The 17,325-nt window shown below is 38.1% G+C and overlaps 1 protein-coding gene across 2 annotated transcripts in view; it reads right to left on the minus strand.

The window, feature by feature from the left end:
• Positions 1-708: 708 nt before the first annotated feature.
• PPP2R5A (protein phosphatase 2 regulatory subunit B'alpha) overlaps positions 709-17,325 on the minus strand; it is a 46,086-nt gene continuing 29,469 nt past the window's right edge. For both annotated transcript variants that reach the window (XM_051616332.1, XM_051616333.1), the window contains exons 4-13: positions 16,804-16,896; positions 14,511-14,641; positions 14,244-14,303; positions 12,956-13,064; positions 10,524-10,577; positions 6,518-6,568; positions 5,438-5,557; positions 5,226-5,353; positions 2,732-2,833; positions 709-1,946 (exon numbers count right to left, since the gene is read on the minus strand). In XM_051616332.1, the coding sequence (XP_051472292.1) occupies positions 1,814-1,946; positions 2,732-2,833; positions 5,226-5,353; positions 5,438-5,557; positions 6,518-6,568; positions 10,524-10,577; positions 12,956-13,064; positions 14,244-14,303; positions 14,511-14,641; positions 16,804-16,896 (981 nt within the window). In that variant the 3' untranslated portion in view covers positions 709-1,813. The remainder of the gene's footprint in view (positions 1,947-2,731; positions 2,834-5,225; positions 5,354-5,437; positions 5,558-6,517; positions 6,569-10,523; positions 10,578-12,955; positions 13,065-14,243; positions 14,304-14,510; positions 14,642-16,803; positions 16,897-17,325) is intronic.

Consider the following 17,325-nt stretch of genomic DNA (forward strand, 5'->3'; position numbering starts at 1 on the left):
TTCTTCCATGAGAAGACAACACTAAAAAGAACTAAACTGAGATAAAGTGTCTGCATGACAGTCACCTTCCCTCCTGAGCTGGCAAAGCTTGCTGACCCCACAGTCTTTAACATCTGGCTTCAGGACTTTCAGGAGCGCCATGAAATATATTCAGGATTTTTTTTCCCCAAAAAAACCACATTTGGGCAGCCACCTCCCACAGCAGAGTCTGCTTTGGTCAGCTGATGATACAGTCTATTGACGTAAAACTGACACGTAGAGTAGCAACTCACTGGTTTTGCTCAGAGCTATTACAAGCATGAGCCACTTCAGGCAGTGTTGTCCCCATTTCCCCTGTGAAACAACTTCGTAGAGACAAAAATGAAGTAACAATAAGGTATAATAATATTGACTCAAACAGTGTAGTAGAGACTTGTTCCCCCTGGAAACTGTGTGGATAAAGTCTGTAAGTCAGCCAAGCAATGGGTACAACCAGCCCAGGCTCAGCTGTAGCAACCACCACCTGCCCTGCACAGGACAGAGCAGAACGAAGCCTTCCACCTACTCACAAAACCAAAGCTCCTCCCGCCTGCACCTCCAGCGCTTCTGCCGCTCTGTGAAAAGCCACAGGTTACTCAGACACACACTTGCAGTGACATGGGTGTTCATAAGAGCCATTCTAATGCTCCTGGGCATGATCAACACAAAGATGTGATGTACAGCACTAAATACAAACATAAAGACTTTATTGAATGCTGCTCAATTCCCCAAAGATCTTTCATTACAAAAGTTTTCCACACAACTGCAGTTTAAGAGATTGGAATGGTACTCTGATAAAGGATGTGAAAAATACTTGATCAAGTAAACAGACAAGACTTCTATTGTCAGCTTTCCACCCTTAAGAAACAGACTGCATTTTCTTTAAATAAAACAAGGAACTACTTATTGACATGCTTTCCTCCTTACTAAAAAAAAGTAACCCCAATTTTGGTCTCATTCTTCAGTCCATGAGATGCTAAAACTAATGCAGAAACACTCAAGGTAGTCTCTAGGAGACCTCAACTACTCTGCAGGGAGTCCTTAGGCTCATGAGGAGCATCATTGATGGGCTCTCTGGAGGAAGCTCCATCCTCAGCTGTAGCAGGAGGAAATCTCTTAGTAGCCCAGGACCAAGAGGCAGCCAGAATGGGGTAGAGACACCCACCAAGCGGCAGGTCAGACCCATGGACCATCCCAACCTGTTCAAGCTGACTTTCTCTCCCTACTTTGCTTCATTCTAATGTGAGCATAATATAAATCTAAATCTGAATCCAATCAGGAATTCAAGGACAGCCCCATATCCAAGTTCCTTTCAGTGCTGTGAGGGGCACATACTGAGTATCTCAAGTTACCGGTAACATACCTTGGTTTTATTTGAGAAAATACAGCACAACTAGAAGCCTTTTCTATCATCTTAACCAAAGTTTGCAGCAATGTGAAAAGCACATATAAAACAAGGAAAAAAAATGTACATAGCAAACTATACCACCTATGTGCAACACAATCAAAAATTCAAGTCATTAATTCTCACCACTCCCATAATTATTTCACTCATTAAGGATGATAATTCAGTTCTATGAAACGTTGGAAGTGACAGTATATCAATAATTAGACAAATTTACAATATGCTGTGGTAATGACATCACTTAACTGCTGTATTTAAATTCATATCTTTACATTTGCCAGAGAAAAAAATTGGCTGCTTCTATTATACTGATGAGGTTTCTTTTGCAAATCTATATATTTCAAAAGGGTACAAAAAAGTATGTCTGCCAAGCAGAGGTGGTAATTTCTTTTATTTGGCACTTGTATTGTGTGTGTTTAGCACACTGTGAGTGCTGTTCTGCTTTTCTGCCATTGCCTTCTTTAGCTTTAACTCCTCTAGCTTTCTCCACAACTCTTCACGTTCCAATTCTCTCTTTTTCTCTCTGTAGAAAAGAGCAAAGTATCCATTTCAGATGTGCTTTAAGTGCAACGTGGAGACGCAGTTACTTTACAACTGTCATTTACATCTAGTAATTCCTCTTCTACGTTTTCCTCCAAAGCTATTTTTAGAGGCAATTACAGTTTCCTCTATTAAAAAGCAAGCGTACAAATTGCTGTTAGTGGTAAAACTGTAACTCTGCTCCAGCAAACCCAGACAATTGCTGTACTGTGGCTTTGCACAGACTGCTGCAATTCTAAGAAGGTTCTTCACCACATGCAAACAAATTAAGGGACTGGGCATCTTTGCAGGAGAAAAGCACTATTGAAAGGAGACTTAGCACGTGGTTTCTGCTGGCCCAGGATAATGTACACTTCCCTTACTCCAACAGTACTGCTGAGTAGGTTAGTAGGATAAGAGGTTTTAGCTGAGCTATGAAGTGTCCTCCAGCTCAGTTTTCTTCAGATGACACCCCCTGAAGCAGCAGAGCCAGCACCCAGTAGCCCCTTGCAGCACAGCTAAGCCCAGTTTTCCCTCACAGGGGATCAAGCCCTCCCTGCACAGGCAAAATGGGAGCTGGGGTCTCCCTGCCACCTCCCCAGGCCCTGGCTCCCATCACACCACTGCCACACACCTGTGTGGGTGCAGCTTACTCAAGAGACACCCAACAGCAAGTATCTGATGAGCAGCTCCACTACAGAACCCCGCAGCTGCAACAGTTAAAAGTTTGTTTCTTTTCAGCTGGTACATTTTAGATATTCAGCACACATTTGGAAGGAAAATGTGTACCTTTGCCTTTCTGCTTTATATGAGCTTGTAAGTTCATCAAAAAGCTTGCCGTTCATTTCCATCAGGGTTTTCAGCACGTTATACACCAGTGCCACAATAGTTCTACAACAGAAGGAACACACCCATTAGAACTACTCAACACAAAATGAACTTCACTAAGTGTTACGTTTCTTTTTTAGACTCTGAGCTTCTTGAAGATACAGCAAGGTCTGTGACTTTCTGAAAAAAATATATAATCCTTTAATTTCCTCTGTAAGTTAATAAAATGCATTTTAAAGTGTTTCTTGAAATAGTCATTCAAATTCCTGACTCTTGAAGATGTACAGGATATAATGAGTAGTACTCTGGCTGTAGTAGAAAGCCATTGAATTAAGTTAACATTTAAAAATCAGTTTTAACAACAGCTTTGTAATATCCGAGTGATAAAATAAACTGGTTAATAGCCTTAAGACTGGGCAAAAGAGTACGGCAGAGGAAGAGCTCTACCAGAAGCATTTCTGGGCAGCAGTTAGTTCTGCTGCACATGCCCTGTTAGGAGAAGTGAATTGAGAACATCAGCTACTGGTTTCCAGTAACTTGGTTCCTTTAAGAAACTGAACACCTTGAGCAATACTGTGTCTTAAATGGCTGTCCATATTTCCATGTTAGATATCACTCTTGGGCATTCATATTTCAGTCAGTTACCTTAACTACTATATTGTTTATCTCCTTTAAGCCCACTCTTAATTATACAAAGAGATGCAAAACCAGCAGTAAAATTCAACATTTAAAAAGATGCCTATCATCAAGCTTATCACTAATCAAAGACAAAGGTAAAGACATCTTTTACATCCTTCCCCTCACTAGCAGTTTGCCTTCACTCAGCAGTATGGCTTGTAAGGCGGTAGGGCTGGGGTGCCATGCAGTCTTGTGACCTTGAAAAATGACTAGAAAGAAGAAATCTAAAGGAGTGACCAAAGGACAAGGTTTGCCTTTTCAGTATGCTTTGTCCTTTGTGGCACTAGAAAATCCCCCAGCTATTCAGAGGCCCTGCTCTCACTGAAAACTCACAGTACCCTTTGCCTGTCTATGCATCTTCTTTTGTTTTCCTTTTGAACACCAGCTTTGAAGACAAAAGCTTGTTCAAGGTTTTGGTTTTCAGAGAGGAAAACCTTGATTTTGATTAAATAGTTAAGTCCACATCAGACAGCTAGATGGATATAAGCATGTTTCTCTGCCCTCCAAAACAGTTTAAAACCAAAGGGTTATGATTTTTCTTCCCCCAAACTTCCTGGTCCTCCAGCCATACAGTTATCCCTTTCACTTCTTTCATAAAGAGCAACTTCTCTCTGCAGCTAGGGAAAGAGGGACATCCTTCAAATTTGTTGAGGTCTCAAGTACTATTAATGGTCCAAGAACCAGTTCTCCAAGATTCCTATTTAGTCTCAGCTGACATGTTTGCAATAGACACCATGCAGAAAAAATCAGAATCATTTAACAGCCTCTGAGGACTTAGAACAGGGCATCTGATTTACTTCAACACTATGGGAGGCTCCTGCCTACCCTGTTTTTTTCCTGTACACACTTTACGTTCTACAAATTGACTTCAGGATGCTGGACAGAGGCAAACTTTGCTCTTTAGTATTTCAGTGTAATTACTGCTTCTTCCAAGCAATCTAAAACTACTAACATTTAACTTGCAGCATTAAATATAAAATGAAGTAATCACAGAATGTTAGGGTTTGGAAGGAACTTCTAGAGATCATCTAAGTCCAAACCCCCTGCCAGAGCAGGACCACCTAGAGTAGGTCATACAGGAACCCTAAACGGGTTTTGAAAGTCTCCAAAGAAGGACGCTCCAGAACCTCTCTGGGCAGCCTGTTCCAGTGCTCCACAGCCCTTACAGTAAAGAAGTTTCTCCTCACGTTGAGGTGGAACTTCCTGTGCTCTGGCATATACCCATTGTTCCTTGTCCTATCACAGGGCACCACCCTCTCTTGACACCCACCCCTCAAATATTTGTAGGCATTACTAAGATCCCCTCTCAGCCTTCTCAAGTAGAGAAGTGGTAGGCGACTTCTCTTCTCCAATACTATCTTTTCCCCTTATCTCCCTGGGCTGCAATAACTACTTTAGACATTGGCAGAATTTTGATCATCTAAATTAGTAAAGGACAACAAAGCATAGATCCAGCAGAAGCAATCAATGAAAATTGTTTTGGACCAAGTAGCACTACATCTGAATTTTCAACTAGTGCATAATATCAAATGTGATTACAGCAGAGACCATCATCCAATTTCCTCATACTTCAGTAAATTCTGGTTCTCCATCACAGCTATACAAAACAATTAAGGTGTGAGATAGCTGCAAATTACACCCATTTTAGCACCCATAATCTCATTCATTTCATCAGATCTAGATAAAAAATTCAATCACATTTACAAGCTTCCAATCCAAGCCTGGAACAGTGGACAATTTCTTTATGGTCCTATAGATAAAGCTAAACATTACATACGGATTCCAGTGCTCTTTGGAGATCTTGTATAAACTGCCAAACATAATTGGTAGAATTTTATCAATGTTCTCCTCAATGAGGCTAAGAATATATTCATTATTCCAGAAGTACAAAGCTCTTTCTGCAACCTGAAACACAAAGTGCAGGGGGTCAATAGCCACAAAATAAATTACTGGAGGTTTGTTTTTTTAACACTTTTTTTTTTTCTTTACCTGAAAATGTGAACTTGACACACACTTGGATATTTGCTTAAATAAAGGCTCTTCTATTTTTTTGAATTGTGTCGGTTCTATTACGTCTAAGATTTCTTCAATTTCACCTAAAAACATGACCTGTTTGTATAAAAAAAAAAATCAAACAGTATGAAAATGTTTAATATCTCTATTGTAAACAAACAAGCAAAATACAGCTTATATATTAGGCATGAATCCTGCAAAGAACACAGTATTTAATTACAGTGCATTAGGCATCCACAGGTCCTCCTGCAGCCTGAAAGAAGCTGGTCATCAGTTTCAGCTGCCAGGTTACAGCTCTCATCTTGGATTTCTTCTTTTGTGTAACTGCTCTAAACACTTGACAAAACTGCTTCTGCAGAATATGCTTTTCTTTCACAGTTAAAAACCCAACAGAACATGTTGTTTCTTCAAGAATGGCTGCAGAGGTCACCATTATCTGAGATGTCCAAAGTAGCTTTTGAAGTGATAAATAGTTAATTCCCAGTCTTAAATTGCAACCAGCAGAACTCTAGGCAGGTGGCACCGAAAAATTCAACACCACTCACAGACAGAGACAGCAGTGTTAAGGGACTCCACTTTTATAGGTCTGTTTTTGGGGTGGGATCTGGTGGCATAAACCAGACTCCTGATTTTTACACTCATTTTAACTACATATAAGAAACGAAAAGAGTACTACAGAAAAAGAACCTATATATACTTTACCAGACACTTACTCAGTATCTCAAATGTTATTTGTCACATTGCAGATGATTTACCTCCTACCTGGTCTATATCTACTAAAATACTTCTCCCCTTGGAAAACAGTTTCTCTACATAATATTCTAATTAGAATGCAACTTTTATTATAATTTTAACACAGTAGCACCATAGTAAGAACAGGCGTATAAAGCAATTGCATTGAATTATATGACAAAGATGAGCACCTCAAGAAGATTCAAGAAGTCCAAATTTTCTGTAAGATCTCTCGAAAAGCACAGCAGAGGTCAAGGTCTATGAACCTCTGCCACACCACATCTTACATCACAGCAGACACCAGAAACAAGAGACAAAACCAACCTCTTTCTGACTGCAAGTTTTTGGCCAGAATTTGAGCAATCCTCTGATTACCTGTATTCAAAATAGAAACAAGTTAAAGCAGAACAAGTTTCTACTACATATTCGATACATTTTTAATAAGTACTAGTTTTTATTAAACCTCTGGTTAAGGAAAAGCAAACTAAAGGCAGCTAAATGTAGTTCCACTGAAAAGAAATACAGTGGTCTCATTTAAATATTTTATCTTGTTTAGGTTATCAGAATAATTTAGACCCTTATCACTAGTCTTTGATTATCTATTCACTCTGCTCCCATCCCAGTACATACATTAATTTTTAAGAGGCTGATGACATCAAAGTATCAAAAAAGGAAGTTAACTCCCCTGTAGCTAGATTTCCCAGAATAATTTTTCTTGTCTTCTACTCATGCTTTGAGGAGCACCTGTCTTGGTGTCAAGGTTTGAAGGCTGACTGCACAAACAGGGCTATACAGAGGAGTCACAGCCTCTACCACTGCCTTTTTCCTTCTATAATTTGAAATGTTGAAGACTGGAAACTAAAAAAGCGAACCTACAAAGATAATATATTCCAGTATCTATATTGGAAACTACCTTACACAAGACTGGAAAATAACCTTTGGGAAACTTAATTAGAAAGTACAGCCCCCAGGAGGAAGGGGAACACACATGCAGCCAAAGGCTGAAGGCCTGTTTCCTAGAAACAAACATCTGACATGGGATCTAATTTATGAAATTCAGACTGGCTAAAAAAAAAAAAAGCAAGCTGTAACCACGTTTCAGAAGCAGAAACATTCCCAGAGCCTTATAAACTTTCAGTCTGAGGAAAGGATCTCTTTTTATGATACAACAGCACCTAATTGGTCACACCCAACTGTAAAACTTGCTCAACTAATTGAGTACCTTCCATGTTTGATTTTTGCTGCATTGATTCCCTCACCCCCAGCTGGCTGTTTTATTCACATCTATGTGACCTTCTAGATCAAAAGTTAATAGCATTTAAAGTGCCAACAAGTCTTTGATATCATAGGATACACATATCCTGCTACTACAAATGACACCAAGCAAATGCAGAAACCCCAGGCAGCTGATAAAGCCCTATGCTCCAAATCCACAAAAAGAACACACATTACATGAAAAAAAAATGTTTCCTTTACAGATCCTCAACCATACAGTTCTACCTAGCTGGGTGAAAGCTACAAGACAACTGAAATAGCAACATCATCACCTGTCAAGTGATGAAGGAACAGGAGGCCTGGGTCAGCCCACACAGGTGACACTTGTGCAAACACCCACAGAGGCAGAGCTCTCTCCCTGACCTGCTTGGCCAGTGCTGACCTGGCCTCCACAGACAGCACAGAAGAGCTGGGGCAGATGGCACAGTGACATTTGGAGCTTCCCCATTTCACTGCCATTACCTGATCCAGCAGCCCTTTACTCAGCTGCTTCTCCTCCACCCTCGAGGAGTCAGACTTGCATGAATTAATTACACCTGTTTCTCTACAGTCACTGTTTAAAGCAGTCTCTGTAAATACACTTTAAATCTAGGGCCATTATCTGTCAATTAGCTTCTACCTGAATTACTCAGTTCTATGCTGCTGAGATTTTGTAAGGTTAAAAAAAGAAACCTGAACATTTACAGGACTGAGAGCTCACTCTGCTGATACCTTCCCTTCCTCCAGAACAATGCAAGTAAGCCAAAAAACTTCAGACAAGCACATTTGTCAAAGAAAAGCTGTGCGTACTGACCGTACACCCCTAACTGAAGCACGGATTTACTAGTCTCGAAAACATAAAATTGAGTTAGCTGGAAATCCAGTTTCTAGCACTTAGTTATTGTAGGAGTGTTGAATATACTTCACTACAAAGACTCGTATTCTCAACTTAATAAAGAAATAACATGTTCTAAGTGTAACAGTGCAGACCTCAACAAAATACCTATTCCTTGCTCCTCAGAGTATCAGTTTTCAGCTTGACTATGCTTTCATATTAAAAACCTGATAAATTCACATTTATATACAAAGATTTTATTTTAAAATATGTATATATAACATTAATGCAGATCTGAAATCCTGCTGCTCTTCCTACACAAAACTCTTAAGACTAGTAATTCTCCCTGGGCTACAAAATTCCCATAAAGCTGACTTACAACAGTAGGCACCTGCTAGAAAATATAACTAATGTGCAAGGACTGGATGTTTAGCCTTGTTTCTTCAATATAAAGGCCGTTGCAGTTAGCAGTGTTAGGTAACAAACTCTTCTTGTCAACTCTGCAAACATCAGGACTGACCTAAGGCTGACTACCATAGTTACCAGAGCTCAGATTGAATGTCCTGTAAGTTGACCCTGAGTGACAATTCCTGCCAGAAAAATAACAGAAAGGTACTCGAAGTCAGTCTTGTGATGAGATTCTTAAAATATTACTTGACCTAAAGCAAAAAAAAATATAAAAAATCCCAATGCTCTCACTTCAGTTGCCCCAAATTTTAACTTTTCCTTTTCAATCATTTCAGAAGGTTTCCTAAAGCTTCACTTCTTACCACTTTCTTAACTTTCACTCCTTTATAAAGCCAATTTTACTATACACTCAGAGTAATGACCAACACCAGTGACTCTGCACAAAGTTCTTGTATCTTCTGCATTCTGAATTAATCTTTACTGATGAAGAGGCAACTAGATATAGTCCAGATGAAGTCTCAGAATTGCACCATGGCTCTCCAAATTTCAAGAGTCCTGCCTTCTTCACATCAATGTTTGGGTTTGGATCCTGCATCGCAGTTTTGTAAATTCATATCAGGAAATTCTGACTTTGTCACATTGTCACCTCATTCAATCTTGAAGGTTTTTATGTAATACTACACATTTTCTGCTCACATGTCAACTTCAACTGTCAGAATGCCTGGGTTGTTTTATCACTTGGCTGAAGGAATATGGCTTGTGCAACTATTTCTCCTCACCCTATCCAACAAAATAAAGGCATTGACCACAGTAGCTGGCAACACTGTTGTACAGTGGAAGAGAAGATGCTTCAAGCAGACAAGATGAATGTATAGACAGTCAGGTCGACCACTTTCCACCACCACCTACAGAGTAACTTGTCTGCTCACAAGGAACATCAATAAAGTGGCTGTGCAGAAAACAAGCTTCCACTGAAAGAGTGGTGAAGATCTACGTTGTTTACACAAAACTGTCCATCTTTGTAGAAAAATTTAGATTTTGCATAAGCTCTTAATTTTTTTGGTCACAAAAAGGGATACAGCATTTAAATATCAACGTAAGTCTAAGAGCAAGATTTCTGATTGTCCAACTAAAACCAGTTTCTGCTCTAGCTGGTCTGACAGTCTGTGTCCCCACAAGCCACTGCACTGTCCTGAGCCTACATTCTTGCTCTGCATGGGCACTGCCAAAGCCCTTGCATGGAGCACTGCAAACCCCTTTTTAGCTGAGCTATCAATATGTATCATGGGAGATCCAGTCTGGCAAAAGCCACTGATGCCTGAAGCACCTGTATTAAAACTGCCAAGAGGTGCCCCAAGAGCTGAAGAGACAGAACAGAAACATCACATTTGGAATTTGAGAGTTCTTTCTGTCTAAATAAAGTGGTGTTATTCTTTCTGACTTTTATTTTGGGATTGTTTACTTCCCAAAATATTTCAACTTTCTGCAGTGGCTAGGCATAACCATCAGCACCAAAAAGACAGACATTGTAGTTCTTATTAGGAAGGAATACAGTTGTGAAGGTGCTTTCTCATAGGAAGTAATTTGCATTATATCAGTGATTCAACCTTTTGTTTAAATTTGTGCTCCGTGTTGGTCACTGGTTAGAGACAGCTGCGCTTTCAAACCCAGACTTTTTTAATAACTCTCCTAGATTAAAAGAATATATTAAAAAAGCCTACGGATTGTTAACCAAGACAGCACAGCTAGCACTGCTATACACTTCTAACAAGTTACACTGAAAGATGTAGTTGATATTAAAAATAGAAAAATATTCAACTGAAAACCACTTACAGGCTCTGTTAAAGTTGTATCTTTTTCCAGGAACTGTACAACACAATAGGCGAGCTAGAATGTAAGTCATATGATTATTTAGGTTAAACAGACATTGTTCAGACATTGCAGCATCATGACATACCAACTTACAAAGGAAACACCTCAGATTGGGCCAGGGGCAAAGGCAGGGGGCAACCCAAACCACCCTAACACAGCCATTTAAAATTCTTCCAAACTAAACAAAACAGCAATTAAAGCAGCAAGATATAGAGGCCTGCTCTATCTTACAAAAACTTCCTGCATATCAAAAATCTTCATTTTTCTTTTTCATCTAGAAGAAAATTACTTTAAAGCTTGATAGGTATTTCGCTAATTCAGATTCAGTATCCAGACAGATTTCTCTCAACATCAATTCCCCTATCCACAAAGCTATCATTTTCAAACATCTCATATTGGGGTAAAAAAGGCTGTACTTCCAGTTAGAGGAAAAAAAAGTGTTACAACAAGTTTGACTGAGCACATGTGGCTCAAGCACTAGACACCTACAGTGTGCAGCGTTCAGGGATAAGACTACAGGCCAAAGAATGTTAAGGCATTACATGGCCACAAGAAATGAGGAAGCAGTCTGGCTGATTATCCCATCCCCAGCACTGCCAGCAACAGATGCCAGTGGGTGAGTGTGTGAGTGGGGGAAGTGTAAGGTGATGATGCAGACACCAGCATCACCTCCCAGCCTCTAGTGATCTCTGGCCAGGGGTCTTCTTGTGCCAAAGGGGCATATTATATCTTATATAATTACTTACTGTTTAGCTGCTTAGCACCTAGTGAAGTACCTACTACCCAGTACAGAAACCACACAACAACCCCATTGCTAAAGCAGTTACAACCCTAGATTCCATTAAGACTGATTTTAAGAAGTCACAGTATTTTTCCTCTCACAATATAAAGCAAAACCAAAAATTACTTATATGTAATGCATGTACATTTCAATACTTAGGATTCTAGCATTACCTTTCCTTTTTTTTTAAAATCTATTATACTAAAGCAGGTAATTACAATGCCATAATTCTAACATGTTTAATTTATTTCTTTTACCCTTAGGCTAAGGATGCATCTGTGCAGATTCAAAAAACACTAAATGTCACACATTAATCTCACAAAATCCCATTATATATTGTACAGTAATGCTTTATTGTTCAAAGACACAAAGATTGAATTAAGCCTTAGGGCTTTAACTTTTAAGGGTAGGCTAAAATCGCACTGTAGCAACAAAGCAACCAGGCCTCTCCTAATTGGAAAGCAGATTTAATGCTGGCTTACACCTTCAGGATAGTAGGAAATTAGGAACACACAGCACCGAAAGTGCACGTGGCACTAGAGGTTTATGAAGGGATGGGTGAGCAGCCTGGTCAACAAACCAAGTGCTACTTTCAGGCACACAGCACAGCTGAATTAACAGGGCTCTTTCACATACCAATGAACCAAATTAAATGTATAGTAGAATAAAGGGTAACTTGCTATACTGATCCACCAGTGAGAATACCTTTGCCAAGTGACTGGTCCCTTCATATCACTGACTCATTCCACAGAGCAGCCTACTGCATGGTAATAAATCACAAAGACAAGTGATTTAACCAAAATAAAACTTGATATGAGAATGAGGAATTTACTGAGCTCTTGACTTGATCCTCTTTGTAGGCTATACACACATAATGATTTCATTTTAATTAAACTAATTTCCTTGTATCTTTAGTCTATAAGGAGCTGTATTCATGAGCTAGCTAAGTTAACAAAGCAAATTTTTAATTAGCCACAGCAAAATTACTTGCAATTCTGCATCAAATGTAATCAATACTCAAGTGCTGTATGTTTGGAAAGGATATACATTAATCCTCCAATAAAATATTAAGCATCTGTGAAAAATTACAAAAATGGAAGCTAAATGAAGAACTAAAGCATTCTGACAGACTGTCATGGATCTACATAATTTCTAGCTAATCCAGGGATTTCTGCCATTTATATCCAACATACTCCTCCCCAGCCTGTCACTGGAATGGTTTTAGAAATAAAAAACCACTTTTGAAATAAGTACCTGGCCATACCCAAGGTTCCTTTGCACACAGTATTTAGGTTACACAAAGGAAGTGAGAACAGAAAAATATCCTGGGATTAAATGAGGTTTAAAGTGTGACAGGGCTATAAACAAAAAAGCTTCCCACTTCAGTTGACTCTGACTCACTGTTGTATTTTTTTCACTTTTTATGTATGATAAGGATTATCTCAAAATAAACATTTAGACACAAGATCTGCAAGATCTTTAAAAAAACGACTGCAAATATTTGCAAATATTTTTGAATATTGATATTATAATACACACTCCTTTAAATTTCATTAGTTTGAATTGCAAATATAAAAAACCCCACCACTCTTAAAAATAGGCAAAAGCTTACCTGTGCGTGAAACAAAGCTAATCCCTTTGCAGTATGCATGGGAATCAGAACTTTCATAAGGAACTGTTTGTGTTCTGCTTTCAGTGGCAGTGCAAAACCATTGATAATACTGAAAACATGAATAAGCAGGATTTATTTTGATTAAATATATATTTTTCCTAACAAGCCAAGAATTTCTGTAAATTCAAGAGACATTCAATTTCTGATTCAATTTCTAAACCTCATTATTTTGAAGCCATAAAGCAGCTCTACGTATGCACAACCTTAAAAGAGATGGTATCATGCAAATTTAGACTCTTGGTAGGAATATCATAGAAGCACAGTAGAAGTCAAAAAATATTCATTGGATGAACTCAATTATTGTTATTGTGACTTCCATTAAGTAAAACCATCTACAGTAAGCCTTGATGCCTAACTGTAAAGTTTAGACAGATGCATTAGGAATCTGATTCATTTCCTTCATAGTCACTAGCAACTTGTAGAGAAAAAAACAATAGATGACATAAAATTTTGAACTATTTTAACAGTGCAGTTGAAACATTTGAGATTGTTGAACAAACTTTTGCTCCAAAAAAAAACTGAAAATCTTGTCTCGTTGATTCAGTAATCTATTTTTTAAGAGTTGATGAGCTGCTGAACAAAGTCCCTGAGGAAGAGGTTGGGGCTTCCCTCCCCCTAAATTTTAGATAAATCTGAGAAAATAAGGGTATCCTTTTCATTTGATTTTCATGAACATTTGTTCCAAAATGGTTCCACAATGAGTTAGGTGTATTTCTACTATGAAATACATGTGACAGTTTTGGAAAAAGAGGAAAATACAATCACAAAAAACTTCAAAGTTAAAAATTAAATTAGTGAAATAATGTAAAAAAAGAGACAATTAAAAAGCCCTGGTACTTGCAAGGCTTTCCTGAACAAAATTTAAAGAAAACGAGCCTGCTGAAGATTAGAGCATTTCTTTCAGCAGCAGGGCAAAACATTCATTTACTGAATCAAAGAACAAGTCACCTATCAGACATAAGATAAGCAAGAGTAGATATACCTGGCAAACAAGACCCTGGAAAAATATTTTGCCAGTCGTCTTATAAACTTGCACCAAAAAAGAGTAATTTATACTCTGTATCTTAATTTGATATTCACATGGTAACCCAGACAGTATTAGATTATACCTGCGACTGCACTTCCTCACTGTAATAATTCTCTTTCCCCCTCCATTCCCAAAGCAAGGAAGCTGAAGCAAACACCCACAATAAAATGTTTTATTTTTTCTGTATCAGATCAAACTTACCTTCCTAATATCTCAAGAAGTTCAGCAACACCATTGAAGTGCTCCGTTTCATATATAAACCTGTTACAAAAAGAGACAACCATCAAAAATCAAAACAGGGGATCAGATTCCTAAGAAATGACCTTCAATAAGCTTCAAATATTTGAAAGCCAGATCACAGACCCAAAGCAGGTCTTTTATTTCAAGAATAATTCACTGCAGACCCAGACCATGAAGGAAAGATAGAATACTCCTCAACCTAGTCATATACAAACACACACAGCATACCTGAGGAAAATGTTGTTAATCTGTTTCCTGATGAATGCTCTTAAACCAAGGAATTTTCCGTAAATTCGATGAAGAACTGTCTTTAGGAAATCACGTTCTCGTGGGTCTTCACTATCAAAGAGCTCCAACAACTTTAAAAATTAAATTGAAATGTATTACTTTTCAAAGACTTACATTTTGTTATGTTACTAACCAATTTGAGTTTTAGCTTTAATTTACAAGTTTAATTAGAAAAATTACAATCGGTTTAACCAATGATTTGTTCAGACGTCAACACTGTTTTCAAAATTGGATTTTTAATAAAATTGATTTTTAAAAAATTAACCCATCAGCTGAATTCCCTTCAAAACTCTCTATACAACAGACATAAAATCCATTCCAACAACTATTACATTATGAAAATTAAAACAAAACTGTAAGAATGAGATTATCAAACCTTAGGTAAGTGGTTTACACTTGGTCTTTAAGAAATCAGAATGAATCAAACCTGTTTCAGATATTTACAATTTCTTATTTAAAATCCTGTACTAATCTCAAAAAGCTGCTTGTGTCTTGAAGGTTAAGCAAAAGGGTAATTCTTTGCAGAATCTTTTTGCAGGATAAGTCGATAAGACTCATGCACATTTTTCTCCAGGGGCAAAGGGGAGAGATATATAGATTTAACAGAATGATAATGCACTGGAAGTGAGCTGTTGGAAGTTGGTTCATTTCTGTCCAAATCTATTACCAGTATTCCCTGCCCCCTCCCATTTTTTCATTTTAAACACACCTTTCACACACTCCCACCCTCATTTTCCTCTTATGTTCTGAGTGATGAACATGTTTGGTTTTGTTCCTATACAAGAAATTTAACAATTAATTATTAAATATGAGGCGGTATAAAATAAGCATAAGATACGTAGCTATTAACTAATTCTCTGCTAATACAGACCAATGCTGCAATAAGCAAGCAAGATTTTCCATACGTTGTTTTTCTTGTAAAGTTTTCCAAAGCTATGGAAAAGACTATAGTCACTTCAATTCAGATAATCCAATCCCATTACAGGCCATTATTTTACTTACTTTTTTCCCCTGCATGTCCAACGAGCATATTCAGAAACACTAACTGTGCTGAACAAGTTAGTAACTTAGCTCAAGCAGTCACTACAATCTCCTGCTCAGTCCATGTCTATGAGCTTCAGTATGTCTACACCAAGCAGCATAAGGGACTGGAAACAGCTGCTCAAGAACTTTATTCAGGCTCATTTCATTTTTATATTTAGAAGGAATTTCTCAGGATCACTACTCCACTGTTTCTCCCCATATATTGCTAGCTGTTCATTGCATTGTCTTTCTTGATCAAGTGACATGTCAGGAATTGAAGCTCTGCAACATGGCTCTTAAAAGCCATGGGTCCATTAGTGAATTGGACGGCCCAATAGCTCAGCAGCAGCTTCAGGCCTAATTTTGTGGGAAAGTAAAATAAAACAGAAAAAGAGCTAACACCTATAAACAAGACCAGTAAAACCAAACAAGTGGAAGTTAAATGCAGTCACCGAAGGTGTGGAGAGACAGTGTCCACTTATGTTTTTACTTTTCACTGCTGTACTGTGATGGCCTGCCAGCACTCTTCAGATGCTGAGCTCTTCCTTGACAAACAAATATTTTGACATGGTAATGAAATCCCCACTGAGTTAACCTTGTTGTAATTCCTTGAGAAGTTATACTTGAAGTGAAGCCTCACTTTGCTTTCCTCCTTGTAGTCTGAATGGCACTTTGAATGGCAAAACATCATTTTCCTATGTACTTTCTTATCTGAGTCTCCTCCTGTGGTTAACACACAATAACACCAACTAGACACAAGTTACCAGATGTTGGAACACATTTCATGTACAGTAAGTACATGAGCTTTTTACAGGAAAAAGTTTGCTGTAAGTTTTCCCGTGATAAATCTATGAAAAAAACCCAAACAAAACACAAAAGCCCTACAACAATTTCATCAGCACATCGTTGATCTGACTGAAAGTCAAGAAAAACTCCAGACATTAAAAACACAACTTGTATTTACAGATGTTAAATATCTTGCATTGCAAAGCACTTAGGTTGATATCTGAAAACCAAGTGTTTCTGAAGTTACTAATTACACACAGTCTGTGTAGTATGATTTGCTGTTTATTTAGAGTTGGGCAGAAACTGCTCTTGAAACAACTGTCTAACCCTCTGTCAACATGAAATCTTTATCTCCTTAGCTGTACAGTCATCTGTAAGTTAAGCTGGAGAGGTTAAACCTGGGGTAGGAGAACTCACTACTTACCTGCTGTACAAATTTCTGGTCAATATATCGCTTTGCAATGCTAGGCTGAAAATCCGGGCTCTCCAAAAACCTCAGGAAAAACTCATACACCAACTACAAACATTGAAACGAAAATGTTAATGTTAATAAATATACCCTAACACAGATCTCAGCCCTGCCACCACGATAAAGTCAGTGGGACTATTCACACGCTTACAAGGTACAAAAGGCAACTGAGGCCTAACACATCACCGCTTAATTAAAAGCCTCAGCTGGAATTTAACAAAAGAATTACAGCAAGTACGAAGAACACCAATTCCCAGTAGAGTCAAAGCCTAATAATCATCTACTAAAAATATCACTGTTGGACAAAAAACAAGTTCTGAGTTTTACATATATTCACAATTCCTACTATATTAAGAATACATATTATGTAGAAATGAGTAACCAAACACTTAGCAACACTGAGGGTAAAATCAAGTGCTGTAACATCACATAACTCCTTAAACAGATAAAGAAAAGTCTGCTAAGTGTCCCTGAAAA

The sequence above is a fragment of the Apus apus genome, chromosome 3, assembly GCF_020740795.1.
Source record: "Apus apus isolate bApuApu2 chromosome 3, bApuApu2.pri.cur, whole genome shotgun sequence".
Taxonomy (NCBI): domain Eukaryota; kingdom Metazoa; phylum Chordata; class Aves; order Apodiformes; family Apodidae; genus Apus; species Apus apus.